The 17,071-nt window shown below is 42.0% G+C and overlaps 1 protein-coding gene across 2 annotated transcripts in view; it reads left to right on the top strand.

Moving 5' to 3' along the window:
• Positions 1 to 16,602, top strand: part of SCAMP1 (secretory carrier membrane protein 1) — a 39,629-nt gene extending 23,027 nt beyond the window's left edge. For both annotated transcript variants that reach the window (XM_048503662.1, XM_048503661.1), the window contains 4 exons: positions 7,084 to 7,243; positions 9,288 to 9,389; positions 13,284 to 13,401; positions 14,707 to 16,602. In XM_048503662.1, the coding sequence (XP_048359619.1) occupies positions 7,084 to 7,243; positions 9,288 to 9,389; positions 13,284 to 13,401; positions 14,707 to 14,871 (545 nt within the window). In that variant the 3' untranslated portion in view covers positions 14,872 to 16,602. The remainder of the gene's footprint in view (positions 1 to 7,083; positions 7,244 to 9,287; positions 9,390 to 13,283; positions 13,402 to 14,706) is intronic.
• The last annotated feature ends 469 nt before the right edge of the window (positions 16,603 to 17,071 follow it).

The following is a 17,071-nucleotide window of genomic DNA, read 5'->3' as shown; positions in this document are numbered from 1 at the left end:
CAACCAACTTGCACTGGCTGCAGGTATCCACATCTTTCACCAAAAAAAACCAAAAAACACAACAGACCACACCTGTTGCAGGTGACTGCAGCAAGTCCCTGATGATCCATATTTGGTAGTCCTCCGCAAAATGAATGTTAGTCTTGCAAACTCTTGTTCACTGAGCTCCAGAGAGTGAGACCTAGTGCCTGAAGCCTCTGTTCCCAATTAAGTCTCTAATTTACCTTCTCGTCTCCTCTGAAAGGTTGGTTCTTATTGGTAAAACTGCACACCGTTAGGCAGTGATTGCTCAGGTGTGCATGTGGTCTTATCCTCTGTAGAAAGAGTGCCGTGGTCTGACCACTATGTCCTGAAGGCTCGGATTGATGCTCCTATGCCCCCCCGTCTAGGTGACGGGCATATTTTAGCCCGCCCGCGGAGACTAATGGAACCAGAACGGTTCCAAAATGCTCTACGGGAACTCCCACCCACTGGCGCTACTCTAGATGAGCTGGTAGAGAGCTGGGACACCAGGCTCTCTGAAGCCGTCGACGGTATCGCTCCAAAGCGTCCTCTCCGTGCCCGCATCAACCCGGCTCCTTGGTACACCGAGGAGCTGAGGAAGATGAAGAGGGAACTGAGACGGCTTGAGCGAGGGTGGCGGCGGGTACTTGACGAGGGGTCAAGACACTCATATCGATCGTTTATGAAGTCCTATGAGAGTGCTGTGAAGGAGACGAAGCGGGCATACTTTGCTTCCGCTATTGAATCTGCTAGTTCGCGCCCAGCACAATTGTTTCGTGTAATTCGAACGTTGACGACCTCTTCGATAGGTCCAAAAGAGACTGATTTGGCATTAGGCTGTGAGGCTTTTGCGAACTACTTCACACACAAAGTCCTGACCCTCCGCCAATCCCTCCCTGCCACTATTGATACGGTATGTGAACTAGAGGCCCCTGTGCCGTCTTTGGGTCCTTTCTTGGACCACTTCAGCTTACTTGACCCAACGAATGTTGACAGGATCCTGGATGCTGTACGATCTACCACTTGTCCTTTTGACCCGTGCCCTTCCTGGTTGGTGAAAGCCGGCGGCCACCTGTTGGATATAGTCAACTGCTCCTTTGAGCAAGGAGTTTTCCCTGGTCGGCTTAAAGAGGCAGTGGTCCGCCCGCTCCTAAAAAGACCGCACTTAGATCCTGGAGATCCGGCCAATTACCGCCCAGTTTCTAATTTGCCATTCTTGGGCAAGGTAATTGAGCGAGCGGTGGCGGCTCACCTCCAGCGATTCCTGGATGACACAAACGTGCTGGATCCCTTCCAGTCTGGCTTCCGTGCTGGTCATGGGACTGAGACGGTGCTGGTCACTGTTGTGGACGACCTCCGACTACACTTGGACAGAGGCGGTTCAGCGCTGTTGGTGTTGTTAGATCTCACCGCAGCGTTCGATATGGTAGACCATGACCTTTTGGTCCACCGCCTCGCTGGTATCGGGGTTCGAGATTCATCCTTAAATTGGCTGATCTCGTTCCTCCGAGATCGGGGACAGCAGGTGGCATCAGGGGGTGAGATCTCCAAGCGTCTCCCCATTATGTGTGGGGTGCCGCAAGGAGCGATACTCTCCCCGATGCTTTTGAACATCTACATGCACCCCCTAGCGGGTCTGGTTCGGAGTTTTGGGCTACGGTGTCATCAGTATGCTGATGACACCCAGCTCTTGTTCACAATGGAGGGCAGCCGATCTCGGCCCCTGATGCTCTCCAGCGTTGTCTTGATGCTGTGGCTGGTTGGTTGAGTGCAAGTCTGCTGAAGTTGAATCCCACTAAGACGGAGGTCCTGTGGCTGGGCCGTGGGGAGTGTCCGGTGGCCTTTGGCCTGCCTACGCTTCTTGGCGAGACATTAAAGTTAATTTCGTCCGCCAAGAGCCTGGGGGTGACTCTGGATCCATCTTTATCATTGGTGGACCAGGTCACCCAGACAGCTCAGGCAGCTTTTTACCATCTGTAGCAGGCACGGCAACTGGCCCCGTATCTCCGCCGTTCTGATCTGGCCACTGTGATCCATGCCACGGTCACCTCTAGATTAGACTACTGTAACTCGCTCTACGCGGGCTTACCTTTGGCCATGATCCGGAAACTGAAACTCGTACAGAATGCGGCAGCCAGACTCCTTTCCGGAGCAACAGCAAGGGACCGGATTACTCCGGTCCTATACCAACTGTACTGGCTGCCGATCGAGTACCGGGTCATGTTTAAAGTTTTGGTTTTGACCTTTAAAGCCATTCGCGGCCTTGGCCCTGCATATCTAAGGGACCGTCTCTCCCTATATCGCCCTTCTAGGCCCCTCCGTTCATCGGAGGCGGACCTACTGGTGATCCCTGGCCCCAAGGCGATCCGGCTGGCCTCTACAAGGGCCAGGGCTTTTACGGCTCTGGCCCCTACCTGGTGGAACAGGCTTCCAGGTGAGATCAGGGCCCTGCGGGATTTACAAAGTTTCCGCAGGGCCTGTAAAACGGACCTGTTCCGCCAGGCATTTGGCCAGCCGGGATGATATCAACCGCAATAACAAGTAAACATCTGGCCTTCCGTGGGTTCATAAAAGGGGGAATAGAATAGAATAGTTGAAGCCATCTCTAGTTTAATATTTTATGTATTTTAATTAACTTATATTTATGATGTTTTAAATTTTATGTTGTTGGAAACCGCCCTGAGCCTTCGGGGAGGGCGGTATACAAATATAATAAATAAATAAATAAATAAATAAGTAAAACATCTGAATGGCAGTTAAATAGAGCTGGTGACTCACTAGAAGCCCCACTCTCAGACGCCTGAGGCAAGCACACAGCCAAAAATGAAGAACGCCCCCCCCACACACACACACAAACAGAAGCTTTCCCGAGCCCTTAAAAAGCAAACCCACGGGCCCTCAAAAGCACACACTCTTAAATATTTTTTTTACTTTTAAGGAAAACCCCCCAAGATCGGAGCTCACTTTTTGTTCTCAGTTTCAGACAGAAGTTTATAGGTACAGGATGTTTTCATTGTGTGTATATCTACATCTGTATATATGAAAAATATGTGTCTTTTTACATTCATTCACTACTCTATCCCTGAAAGTTGTGGCAATTCATAATGATTATATGAAATAGTACTAAAGTGAATTTGGACTGGAAGGTTGATCACATCAAAGTGTTATATAACTTTCCCGTAATGGTCTTTTATTTTATTGTTTTGTCCTCCGACCTTGCTTTGTTTTAGAAACCTTAACTGTTTATGCATAAGATGCAAAATGCACTCAGGCAGCAGATACCTCCCTCTGTTCCTCAACAGTCTAGATATTATCATTATGGAAAAACAGCCCTGAACTAATATGGTTAAAATATTGCATATACAGATACAATGAAAAATATGTTATTCAGGGCTAAGGAAAATTGTCTCCATTAATACAAATATGTCATGGCTGGCTTGATTTCTTCTCGCATATCTTTACAAACTTTGCCAACCATTTTCCAGTTGCCATTTAAAAGTCAAACATCTTCATCTAGTGCAGTGGTCTGTAACCTGCGGCTCTTTAGATGTTCATGGACTACAAATCCCATCAGCCCCTGCCAGCATGGCCAATTGGCAGGCACTGCTAACTCTTTGAACTTGCATGGGGAAATAATAGGTGGAAGGACATGGGTTGGAGAGGGAAGGCGGTGCAATTGCCCCCTTCTGTCAACAGAGCTGTACTTTTGAACCCCGCAGAAAGAGCAACTTCATTACTTTCCTTCTCTTCACTGCAGCCTCATGACAGCCTCACGTAGTTGTCCTCTGTATTGGTCCTATAACCCCAGCAGTGATTTTTCTAGGGATCAGAAGGAGCTGCAGGGATCTAGAGGAGTGTGGGCAATTCACTGTTCATTCTTGCTTGCTTATAGGTTAGTAAGTTCACCGTCTATTAAAACTGTACTAAGCTGTTTTGAGAATATGTGCTGCTGCTTGATGTCATAAAAAGGCCTAAAAGTCAGTCAGCTGCTACAAGTTAATCTGCAATCATACTCAGCTACTTGCATACCCCACATTATATGTGAATCTATCACTCTTGCCTATGAATGTACATAGCACAAGGTAGACGTATTCCTGGTAGTGTGGCAAAGCCTAATCCTTGTTGAATATCAACATGTGAATAGTTTCAGTTTCCTTTATTGACATCACAAAAGACCATTGTGGGGAAGTGGTGTAAAACTTTAATACGACCAACCTGCCACCAGTTCTGCTTTCCAAACTCATACAAAAGTTATGTCTAGAAGTGTACATGCAGCTGCTTTATATTGAACTGTGGGGTGGGGGTTGTTTAATTTTAAAAAGTAAAAATGTCTTCAATAGTGTAGTTTTTGACTAGATCTAATTATAGGGAAGGGGAGTGTTCCTGTATGTATTTACTGGCCTGGTTCTCAGATAATTAAATAGTATCTGCAAAAGCCTGTGTATCTAGTAATTACTGTAGAAATGTCACTGTCTAAAGCAAGAAAAATTGTAATGATTCTTAAACTTTTTAGAAATTCTGTTCCATATATACAGTGGTGGGATTCAGCAGGTTCGCACCACTTCAGCAGAACCGGTTGTTAAAATGGTGCTTGTATGCAACCAGTTGTTAAATTATTTGAATCCCACCACTGCATATATATCTATAATTTCCAACAACTTTTAAGAATATGAATCCAAATAATATTCATGGACAAAACACACATATATATAAATGTGTGTGTGAATATGAAAATATTGATTATTTTAGATGAAAATAAAACATATGAAGAATGTTATCAAGCTAGGAGTTTGGCTCATTATAGTCAGGATGGATCAACATAAAACCATAGTTTAAATTATTTAAATTGCAATTAAAAAAGTCTAATTGCTGGTTCAAATAATTTTTCAATTCCTATATTTGACCTTCTGCATCATACCATTTGCATCTGCTTAGAAGTCAGCAGGGTGCAGTGGTTAAGAGTGATGGAGTCTAATCTGGAAAACTGTGTTCCATTCCCACTCCTTCACGTAAAGCCTGCTGGCCAATCGCAGATCTTTCAAAACTCTCTCAGTCCATGCAGAGGCAGGCAATGGCAAACCACCTCCTAACTTCTCTTGCCTTGAAAACCCTATTGGGTCGCTGTGACTTGATGTGTCTTCAGGCACACATTCACATAGGAGAAGAGGAGGAGTTTGGATTCATACCCAACTTTTCTCAGTTGTAAGGAATCTCAAAGCAACTTATGAAATATACACGGTGAAATTGAGTGAATGACAATTAGTGTTAAGCTCTTTATACACTTACAAGAGCTAAGAATTAGAGACTAGGAAGTAGACCCAACCGTCAGTAAGGCAGAGCCTCAGACTTACATTGGACTGTTTTGCAGGTCGGGTAGGAAGCAGAGGCAGGTTTTCATGTCCAGATCAGCATTGGACCACCCGAGCATGGCCGTGCATTGCTTGCCACCTTGGAGTGGAGCTGGGCTCAACCTCCCAAAACCCTTTAGAGGGTTCCCACCTTGGAGAGGCTGTCCCAGTACCTGAAACCACCATACAGCTATGATAAGGAACAGATCAGCAAGTAAATGACCATGCCAAACTGCACGCAACTGAAGGAGGGATGACAGAAGCTGATTGAGTGGCTGGGCTAGGCAGTGAGACCTTAGGAAGGGAAGAGCTGATACAAAATGAAGCCTGTGCTTTTCAGTTCTACTCCTAACCCCCTCCCCCCCAAGAGTTCTCCATACGACCCACAATTCATTGGGCTGCTGAGAAGACTGCTGGGCCCAGAAGCCCCCAAGCTGTTGTGGCAGGGCTCCTGCTCCCTGCCTTTTCCTTGAATTGAAGCTGGGCACTTCAGTCACAAAATGGCCTGATTGCAATTTATAATCAATCCTAAGGTCAGCAGAGGTGGCCAAGAGGTGAAAAAGGGGTACGCAGAAGTAAATCCAGAACTGAGTGGAGTGAAACAGGCCACAGCATTATTGATTAGAACAAATGGAGCCTTAGTGTGGCATAATTCACAAATTGGGAGACCCACATGTCTGATGGAACCCTCCCCCAACTTGCATGCTGGTGGTAACGTGGAATGGCAAGCCAGTGGAGGTTCTAGTCCTTGGGCCAGATCCATTTAGGAGTGGGGAGACTGTGATTGCATCCCTGCCTCCCCCAAGGGGGGGGGGCTCCCTGAGGGACATGCCCAACTTGGGGCTTTCACTAGGCTCCATTCATAGGTGGCAAGGGAACTACACAGAGCTTGTGCCCACATGGGAATCTCTGGCCAGGCTGGGGAAGAGTTTCATCAGCTGACTGGCAGGTCGCCCAATTCCTAGATCTTTGCCACAAGCTATCCCATTTTTCTGGTGGCTGTAATCAATAAAGCTGTAGTCTGTTTTATCCCAACTTAGTGTCTTTGTGCATTTGTTGCTACCTGCTTCTTCTCCCTGCCCCTCATCTGCCCTTATGACCACAGTGCTGTGCTTGTATCATGGTTCTGTTCTGTCTCAGTTCTTTCAGCAGTCCATGACATGTTCTGGAAATCTGAAGAAAAACAGACTGGACCTATGTGTCATATTTATGATACTTTATTCCAAAAAGCTGTGCTTTGATCCCTGGTTGTTTCTGTTATACAGAAGACAGTCTTTAACTTAATGGACAGATTCTAACGCGTTCGCCAGTGCTAAGGTCACGCATAAGGTCATTTTACTTCTCCTTTCCAGTTGCAGCCCCTTCACCTAGCTCCCACAAATGTCAGAGGGACTTGTGAAGTGGGAGGGGCTGTCACTGGCAATGTTGTTTGATCAAGAGCTTTGGGTTCATTTTTAAGAGAGTTGGTGTAAAGACTGCAACTGGTTTATTTGTACTATGTTAAGATTTATTTTAAAATTAGATTCCTTGTAATATAATTGAATTTTTGAAAGCAGCAGCTCTGAAGGGTGTTTACTTTTAAGAACTCTATTATGCAAACGGATCATCATGATCAGGTTTTGATATGATCTGTGGAGTTGGCAAAGTTTTAAATGTTGATGTCTATAGACAGTATTTCTAAAATTTCTAAAATTGTGGCAATTCAATGTACACCTGCCTGTGTTTTTTGTAGTCCATGCAGTAACACTATTTCTTAACATCTTTGGATGTCTGGCCTGGTTTTGCTTGGAGCCGAAGCGAGGAGTTGATTTTGGATTGAGCATTCTCTGGTTCTTGCTTTTTACTCCTTGTTCATTTGTCTGCTGGTACAGACCACTTTATGGAGCCTTCAGGTAACAATTTCCATCTAGCATGGAATTTGTGCAGTTAAGACTCTACGTTATTTAATTGCTTTTTAATCATCGTCTTGTCTCTTAATTTGATTGTAGAACTTCTCATGTGAGTGCTTGTAAATGTTCAGTAATTGTAAGTGGAATTTGCTGCTGGCTGATTCCTACTCTTTTACAAGCAGTGTTGAGGTGGGTTGGCTAAATGAGTCAATGTGGAACTCAGCTATTCAACCCATCAGTCTACCATTCCATTTTTCTTATGAAAGATCATACTAACTCATGATGTTTAATTCTAGCATTTTTATTAAAGTAAATCCTTGGCTGTTTTACATGATTACACTGAATTACATAAACTTGAGGTTTGATCCAAAGGTCTGTGAGTGGAACAGATGTGTCCCTCTTTCTACCCTTTCCTGCAGGTCCCCAAAATGTTCCCTCCTATGGTTTCTGGGTGAGGGTGAACTTTCAAACAGTGTTTGGTGCAACTTGGGGGGGGGGGGGTCTGCCGTGTGGGAAAGAAGAATCATCAAAATTCACTCTGCCTGCAGCAGATGTAATTTGGACCTGTCTCATAGTTCTACAGTTTATTTTTTATGTATTTAATTCAATTTCTATCCTGCCCTTTCCTGGCAGAAGTCAGGCTTTCAGGGGCAGCTGAAGGGAGGGGACAGCATCATGCCTGAGTAAAAGTCATTTTATGTTTAGGTACTTCTTGATTAGTTAAATACACCATAGGAGAGGTAGAGTAACTACTGGATTCACTAGCAATAAAAGTTGGAGACGTGGCTAAATCCAACTGGTGCTCTGTGTCTGCCACATGTGGTTCAATGGCTTCTTTGGCCTGTTCAAAGTCCATGCTGAGTAAAAGTTGTGGAGAAAAATCCAAAGATGAGATTTTAGATACCACTGCCTGTTGCAATATAGATTGAAAATCACCACTAATGTTCAATGGGACATGACCAAGTATGAGAAAAGATAATCTGAGCCAGTAGTTAAGTATGGCCATTACTTACATATAAATTATGTTTAAAATCCTTAATAACTTTAAAGTTCCAGATGGAACCCTTAAACATTAATAATAATAAAGGGAAGAACTAGTCAAAGAAAGAACTAGTCAAAGAAAGAGGGTAGCAGCGTAGGGAGGCCAGCTGTCCACAACTATAGACCCGGCAGAATATCCCAGCCTAACAGGCCCTGCAAAACTATTTTAAAGAACATTAGACTACATCACATTATTGCTTGCTAAATATATGTGCTTTTTTAAAAAGTGAATAAATATTGTAATGTGGCAGCATGAACATATGTGACATTGGTGACTGCTTTGTGGATACACTCATTTTATACTTTTTATTTTCCCAAAAGTAACAAACTGGAAAATTGAAGATCTAAAGGCTTAGAGTCTGAACAATGCAAGCAGAACTATACTGCATAAACTGACACTTTTCTGCTCCCCCTGTAGTTTTCTGTCACATTGAAATTGTATCCTGTGTATCACTAGATCCTGAGAAACATCATTGGGATCAAAGTTGAGGGCTGCAGTGAGAAAGCAGCATCAGCAAAAATGTCTTTTCCCTCTTCCATGGATGCAATGTCTACTGTGCACAGGAGAGGGCCTTAAGATCCATAGACTTCCTGGGGCCACATTTTTCATCCTTTTATCCTTTAAAAACATAATGCAATAGGTGGCATTTGACATAGTGACCGGTGAATAAGGCATCTCTCCAATAAAATAAGTAAGGGATTGGAAATAAGAAGGTGTCATTTGACTATCTATCAGGCAACAAAGTGAAGGTCCATTTTTGTTACAATGCTGAGGTCCCATCATTGATTGCATAACCGTTTTTAATTATTTCTAAGACTTTTGTTACTCTGCTGTTCATGCAGTGTTTAATTAGTGTAGTTGGTATTGATAGCAGCTCTGTTTCCATAGCAATTTGATGTCACAAGACCACAGTTTATGTTTAATGTTTTGCATAATTTTGTTGGTAATGCTTGGCAAAACACTGTGAAGACATTTTTCATGTTCTCCCCCCTTTCTCTTTTTCAGGAGTGACAGTTCTTTCAGATTCTTTGTTTTCTTCTTTGTGTACATTTGTCAGTTTGCAGTTCATGTCCTTCAGGCTGCAGGTTTCCAAGGATGGGGCAACTGGTAAGTCACCCATTTCATTGTTAAGCAGTAAACAGAAGTTAAAATTCAATAGCATAATGACTGTTGCAAGAGATAAGAAGGTTAAGTAGAATCTTATACCATAATTGGCATATATAGCATAAGCAGTGTCTTCCGCCTTTTTGTGGCCTGTCCTTCTATATTAAAAATTCCACAATTGATTTGCACTGGCAAGGTGTGATTTGATGGGGTGGTGATGTTTATAATGATCATAGAATTAAATTGTATTAAATTTTGAATCTATGGCCCTTTCTGCACGGGGCCAAAAACAACGGGCCAGGGATGGAAAAACATCGGTCCCTGGGGAGCTGTTCGCACAGGCAGCGCTGCTGCAACTCAGCAGCGCTGTCCTGTGTGGCCCCGAGAGGTGCAAAGGTGCCGCTTTCCACCTCCCTTCCCGAGGGAGGTTTTTGGAAAGCGCCACCTTCCCATCGGCGCGGTGCGAACAGCACCGCGCCGAAGATGCCGCTTTCCCGTCCCACCCACTCACCTTGTCCTCCAGCGTCAGTCTGGAGGGCTGCTGAGACCCGCCCACGCTTCCCTCCGACCCCTGGAGGTTAGAGGGCAGCATGGGCGGGTCCCTGCAGTCCTCCAGACTGACGCTGGAGGACGAGGTGAGTGGGGGGGGGACGCAGAAGAGGCGGCTTTGTGCGGAGCCGCCTCTTCTGCACCGGCCTCTGCTGGGGCCGCTCGCACACTCCCGTGTGAACGGCCCCCTCCCCTCCACCGGCATAATTTGTGCCAGTGGAGAGGCACCCTTTCTGCCATGCAGACAGGGCCTATATTTCAGGTATCCCTAGTATACTTTGATCTAGGCTACCCATCCTCTGTGGGATATCACTGCAACTAAGACAATGTTAGAGAAAAGACATAATCTTTGCCAAACTATCAGAGCCAATCAGCCAGTCAGGTCATGAGAGGCAGATCAACAGAGACATAAAATGGACCAAAAGAAATGGGGAAAGGGAAGCTTTATGGAAGTTGGAAAACTGTGCCAACAGTTATTGAGACTGATTCCTAGTAAATTGTAGAAAGGATTTTAAAACATAGAAATGAATGAATACTTGATTTTACTAGCCTTGATGAGTAACTAATTATATTGTAACTTTTCTGCAACATAAGAATATGTAATATATGAATTTGGGAGGGGAAGTCTTCTTATGCATAGTCTATAGCAGTGTTTCCCAACCTTTTCGACATCACGGTACCCTTGGCTTCACTCTTCATACCTCATGGTACCCCTGCCATCCCCTCCACCTTCCCCTCCCAATGCCCCTGCTTGCCATCCCCACACTTTCACCTCCAAGGGTGAAGGGAATCACTGGAGACGGGTTGGGAAGTGGCTGCTGCCCTTGCAGCAGGCCCTGCCCCATGGGGCAGCTCCATGTCCTTGCTGGCACTGGTGGGAGACACCACAAAAGTGAGGGGGGCTGGTAGCATTGCCGCGGTACCCCTGGGACATGCTCACGGCACCCCAGGGTACCACGGAACCCTGGTTGAGAATCGCTGGTCTATAGCATAGCTATACTTGCCAAACTCCCACTGAATTAAAGGGACATTTTCCACACTTCATATTTCACTTTCTGATTTATTTCTCATGGCCCCATCTCTTTGAGTAAAGGTCAGTGCTGTTAACTTCAAAGGAATTTTTATGTACAGATGATGAACAGCTGTTTTAAAATACAAATACATTATATAATCTATATGTTGTATTAGTGGACTGTATATGCCAGTGGTTCTCAACCTGTGGGTCGCAACCCCTGTGGGGGTCGAACGACCCTTTCACAGGGGTCGCCTAAGACTCTCTGCATCAGTGTTTTCCATCTGTAAAATGGATAAATGTTAAGGTTGGGGGTCACCATAACATCAGGAACTGTATTAAAGGGTTGCGACATTAGGAAGGTTGAGACCCACTGGTATATGCAGATATCTGCAAAGCCCCAGCACCCCACACTTCCAGTAAGTTCCTGTTCACTGTTTCAACTTTTCCCCCCTGTAAATATAGATATATTTAAAATCCAAGGTGTTTTTGTTCATTGGACCAGTTTTGTGGAATAGCTTCCAGAGTAAGATAGGAGAATGCCACGCTTCGACATTCTAGAAATTAGAAGGGTTCAAATATTCCAGGTCCTATGGAAGCCCACACCTAGCATTTCCAGCCAAATGCTGCTGATGCTGAGGTTTTCACTTATTGACTTTTGTAGATGATACAAACTTCTTTAACCTGTTTCTGTTTATTCTGTGTCTCAGTAGAATCAGGGTACTTAAGAATATTGTCTAAAAATTGACTGCTGGGTCTGCTAGAATCTGGCTGAACACGTTAAAAACTAACCTTTCTCAGTTTCTCAGTTCTCAGTTGCATCAGGACCAGGAATAAAGTAATATTTGAGCTGATTATGAGATTGGATCGGTGTTCATATATTTTATTTATTAGTCATTAGACATTATGTGGGAGCTCATATATATATACGTTATAATGACATCTTACAGTCTAACAAATTAATTGGGGAATAGGCTTATATGAGCCAGGGCCTGTTTCATAAGATGCTCACAAAATGTTATGCCCCCCAAAATTCATTGATTTTGAGGTGTCACAAGACTTTCTGTTCTTCGGTTACAGCAAACTAACACTTCTAATCTTTGGTAAATATAAGTGATTTATGGCACCCATTACCCGTTTTAAATTACCTGCCAACTTGTTCGTTTGTGGCATTTATGTAGCACTTACGAATCTTCAAAGCTTTTTATATGCATTATTCTTTTCTCCTTGTAACAACCTTGTGAGGTAAGTCCGTTTCTTGTTCCCATCTATAAAGATGGGTGGAGGCTGGGACTGAGGCAGCGGGGCTCGGCACTCTACTAATATGTTCACCAGCAACACAAAGATTAGAACCAGGAACTTCTTGATTCTTATCCCAGCCTTTTAACTGCTATGCTATTGAACTTTTGGTTTATCCTGCAGGGTTTTTTCAGTTGTAATACATGATACTTGAGAAATCTAGGGCAATTATTCACGTGTCATGTTTGTTCAGTTTTCAGAATTATTCCTATGATGGGAATGCCATGAAAATGTTGTGTGGTGTGTGTGTGTGTGTGGGGGGGGGGGGGGTTTCCCTTGTCATTTCCCTGAGTTGTTGGCACATAATTCACCTGTCAGCACCATTTACAAAGCACATATTTGCAGGAACCGCAATATGGGACAAATACGTTTTTGGTAACTAACAGTATATGAGTTTGGGACCTGTGTTCTTTAGATAGTTTTAAAGAGGATAATTTTCTTCAAAGCAAACTTTTAAAGATCAGAATATTTCTGAAGTTATAGACTTAATATTTGTACTATGTACAAAGATAAGGGGGCTAATCATATTGGCCTGGATTAATTAAAAACCATGAGATTTTGACCATGGAATTCTGTGTGCATATAAAGAACATTATTTAGGTACACCACTAGCTGCAGAAGGTATTTGAATGGTCCTTGTGATGATTTTGGTGGTCTGTAAACTTTAGCTCTGATTACTGTCAAAAACAAGAGAGAAAGAGAGAGAAGGCATTTGAATAGACTTCTCAATCAGTATTTGGAGCCAAAGTTAGTTACAAGAATGCAATAAGATGATAAATCTATCTCTAAAACAATTGAAATGTGTATATGCTTTACATTCTTAATCCTGTCTGAGCAATCTTTTGCATAAAATTCTTTTAAAACCTTGATTCTTACTTGGTATTATCAGAATTACTAAGGTACATGTTACAGAGAATTATACATTCCTTGGGTATTTTAGTGTAAGGAACAACAGCCAATGGTTCCATGATTAGATGTACCATTTTGGAGCATATGTATGTACGTACAAAGAGTTTTGTTTTCTTTTTTGTCTGTAGTGGATGGATTTCATCTCTTACTGGCCTTAACCTTAGTATTCCAGTAGGCATTATGATGATAATCATAGCAGCACTTTTCACAGCATCTGCAGTCATCTCACTAGTTATGTTTAAGAAGGTAAGTGGTTTTTCTGCCTTCAGATCCTTGCTACTTGATAGTCCACCCATAAAATACAGCTTTATTACATGTATAATTTTAGGCAAATAAAATTTAGTTGGAATTTGCCCTTATTCCCCTGATTGCAAACTCTGTTGTCCAGTGCTTACCTTTTTGCCTTTTATGAAGGGAACTTGTGGATTCTGGGCATTTCTCCACAATAATAGACTTGCACATTTTATACTTTTGCCTCATTGGGGTCTCATTGGATCAGGCACCAAAGACCCATTTTGGAGTACAAATAAAAAGAAGTAAAATATCTGATCATAGCTACAATGTGTCCTCAGGTCAGAGAACAAATTGGAAAATGGACATAGGGGTGCCTGGGTGCAGATCCAAAAAAATGATAGCAACTAAATGCCTTTCATAGTTTTCAGTGTGTGTATTGAGGTCTCTCTCTGACTTTCATAGAGTTATATTTAGGTTGAGAAAGACTTTCTGTCCTTTAAGATACAGTTGTTTTTGAGGTGGTATGCAGTTTTAATATTACATTTTTTTGCAAACTGCATTTAAGCAAGCTTATGTTAAAATGACATTAGACAACTTTATATGGCTCAAGAAATTTGAAAGAAAAAGGTATATAACTTTAATAATTTTGTAGTAAATCTGTTGTGTAGTTGGTATTTGTATAATAAAAAGTTATTAGCTCATATCTCTCCTCTTGTGTGAATTGCAGTGTAACTGGAGGAGCTTCAGAGCTTTCGGCTGAGACCCCATGCCAAGTGGGAAAAGTCAGAATTAGGCACCTGTTGGGGTTTAATAGTTAACAGTAATGATTTTGTAGCTGTGAGGCAGGATGTCTTGACACCTTGTCCCATTGTCTATTGGAATGGTCATAGAACCAAGCTTCCCTCCGGAAGCTTCAACTCACATCCCACACACAGGAGCCTTTTTGATCCTATATACAATTTTCTTCCTTCCACCTTTCTTCCAGCCTCCAACTGACATTCTCCAACTGCCAACTCTCAGTTGCTCTGTAGGATTCTTGCGGGGGAGGGGCCTTTTCGAATCTCTTTCCATTCAAGATTCTATGACCGGGGCAGCACATCAATATTCAGCTGTCCATCACAGTTATGTTACTGTCGTTATTTGTTAATTGATAAAACAACTTCTTCACTGTAGATAAGTAACTCTGATTTTTGTTGAAATTGTTCTGGTCATCTTGACTTCTTGTGACCAGGCATGTAATTCACAAGCTTAAGTAAAGCTTTCCCCCCGCTCAAGTTTGAAATATGCCTCAGCCTTTCATTTTGTGTTTTCCCTTAGGTACATGGACTGTACCGCACAACTGGAGCAAGTTTTGAGAAGGCTCAACAAGAATTTGCAACGGGTGTAATGTCCAACAAAACTGTACAAACTGCTGCAGCCAACGCTGCATCAACAGCAGCAACTAGTGCTGCACAAAATGCTTTCAAGGGTAACCAAATATAGAAAAAGAAAAAGATGAATACCACAACAGTTTTCTGGCTGTATTTTATTTTCCAGTCTCTTATACTCCCTAAAGACTTGTGTTCAAAATGCACACAGCATGTATGTTTCCTCTTCAGCTGTGCATGGGCTAAAACAGGGAAAAGGTCCTTGTTTCATTCCTTTGTACACTTATTTATTCAAAAGTACTTTCTGGCTACTCTCTAACTTAACATTGTTTGAATTATATTTTTCTCCATATTTTTGGAGGCGTGCTGTGAAAATTTCAACAGTGCATCTGAAATTGATATGGCAGCTTCTGGGGTCACCTTAAATGGATTCTAGGGGTTTTCTGGTCAGTTCTTTCCAAGACCTTTCTCTTTGACTTGACACAAGCACTTTGGAGCAACTCTTTGTGTTCCTAATAGTTTGCTTCCCTGTTTCTTATGTGACGAACAGGGTGGCTGACGGGTTTGAACGTGACATTTAAAAGCTGCTGCTGTACATCTTCAGCAGCTGATGAAGGACAAATGTAAGCTTAAAATAAGTACGATAGATAATGTAAATTCTTTTTTTTAGGATTATAGGTCTTTTGATAAAAATCTGAGTTTGCATGAAACAGTTATTTGACCACGTTGAACTAGTGTTTTGGTCCAGAATCTGTCTCTACAACTATGGTTATAGTATTTGTTGGGATCTGTTCTTATGGTGTATGATCTTCTAGCTTGGAATGGTTTTGCTACACAGATACTCTAATTGAAGGAATATGTAATGCAACAAAGAAAAGTTAATTAAGTTTAATCAGAGCTGAGTGATTATATCTATTTTTAATTTTGATATTCCTGTTTTTGGAAAAACATTTGCCTCAAGAAAAAAAATTATCCTATGTTTTGAACACTCCCATATTGCTGGATCTGTCCGACTTGTGTTAAATGCAGTGACATTTTTATTGTATTTAAGCATTCTAGTTTATTTTGTGTGTGTGTGTGCACTAAAACAATGGTACAAAATCTTTAGCTTTGTCAATCACTCTGTTTGTTGGTTGTAATCTGAATATACAGTTTACATTTTTAACCTAAATCATATTTTCTAATCAAGGTTTTTCAAACTGGCTTTTAATTATGTACTTGAATCCTTTTTAACATACCTCGGCCTTCATGTGTGATTTAATCAGTTGGCATTTTATAAAATGCATTTATTCAAAAGTTGGTTTAGCACAGTATTAAGCTACTGGCCATGTTTTATGGACCTAGTAATTGTCTGGTAGTTTTGGCTGAACTTAATGTTCTGCAGTTAGGTTTATGTTGTCCAATTTAAGTTCAGTTTAAATTCATGTTGTTTTAACCTGATGGTATAAGGAACATGTATTGTTGAATGGCCCCCTAGAAGGTATCTTGGATTAACTTCAAATTCTGACACTGAGAACCGTTAAAGTTTTGCAGGATAGATCCTAATGTCAGTACACTCTAACCCAGTATTTACTCAGAAAAACAATAATCCTTGCAGGTCTAATACCTAAAATGGTCATGTTTGCATACTTTAGATTATGACTGTTACTTTATAGGCCTAATCAAGATGAATTTAGTAATTTTATCACAATCACAAATATTATAAAATAGACTATACGGGAATTACATTTTAAACCTGGTTGTTTTCAGCTTGTTTGTAAAACATAAGGTGTGTAAAATCATATGTAGTGATAGACCATGTGTTCCAGATTAGTAAAAGATGTTAGTCTTTGTTTTGTTTTATGAATTTTTGTTGTTATTTCCATTATTTATAGTGCTCCTTTGTCACTGGGACTCAAGACAGATTATACAGAGCAAGTCAACAGGGTGGGAAATCCAACGAAAAATGCATTAGTATTTGGATTGTAGAAATCTGGTACCAACCAGAAATATGAAACAGAGCAGAAGTAAAGTATAATTATTAACATGATGCACTAAATGGTACAAAAAATAACATTGTAGGATCGTACAGCAACAGACAGTATGGAACGATACACAGTAGTATAGACCACAATCCCAAATCTCTTTTGGAACCATTTTGTTACAGTACAGCCCTGTTGCCTGCGTAAAAAGCCATGTTGAATAATTCAGTTTTTTGCATAGTTTGTAAAAAGCTATGAGAGTGGTAGCCTTCCTGACTTCACCAGGCAGGACATTCCATAAGGTGGGAGCCACAACAAAGAACACATGCGTGAGGGTAGTTGTTGAGTTTGCCT

Source organism: Sphaerodactylus townsendi, linkage group LG07, assembly GCF_021028975.2.
Source record: "Sphaerodactylus townsendi isolate TG3544 linkage group LG07, MPM_Stown_v2.3, whole genome shotgun sequence".
Classification (NCBI taxonomy): Eukaryota; Metazoa; Chordata; class Lepidosauria; order Squamata; family Sphaerodactylidae; genus Sphaerodactylus; species Sphaerodactylus townsendi.
This window is presented reverse-complemented; position numbering and strand designations above follow the sequence as displayed.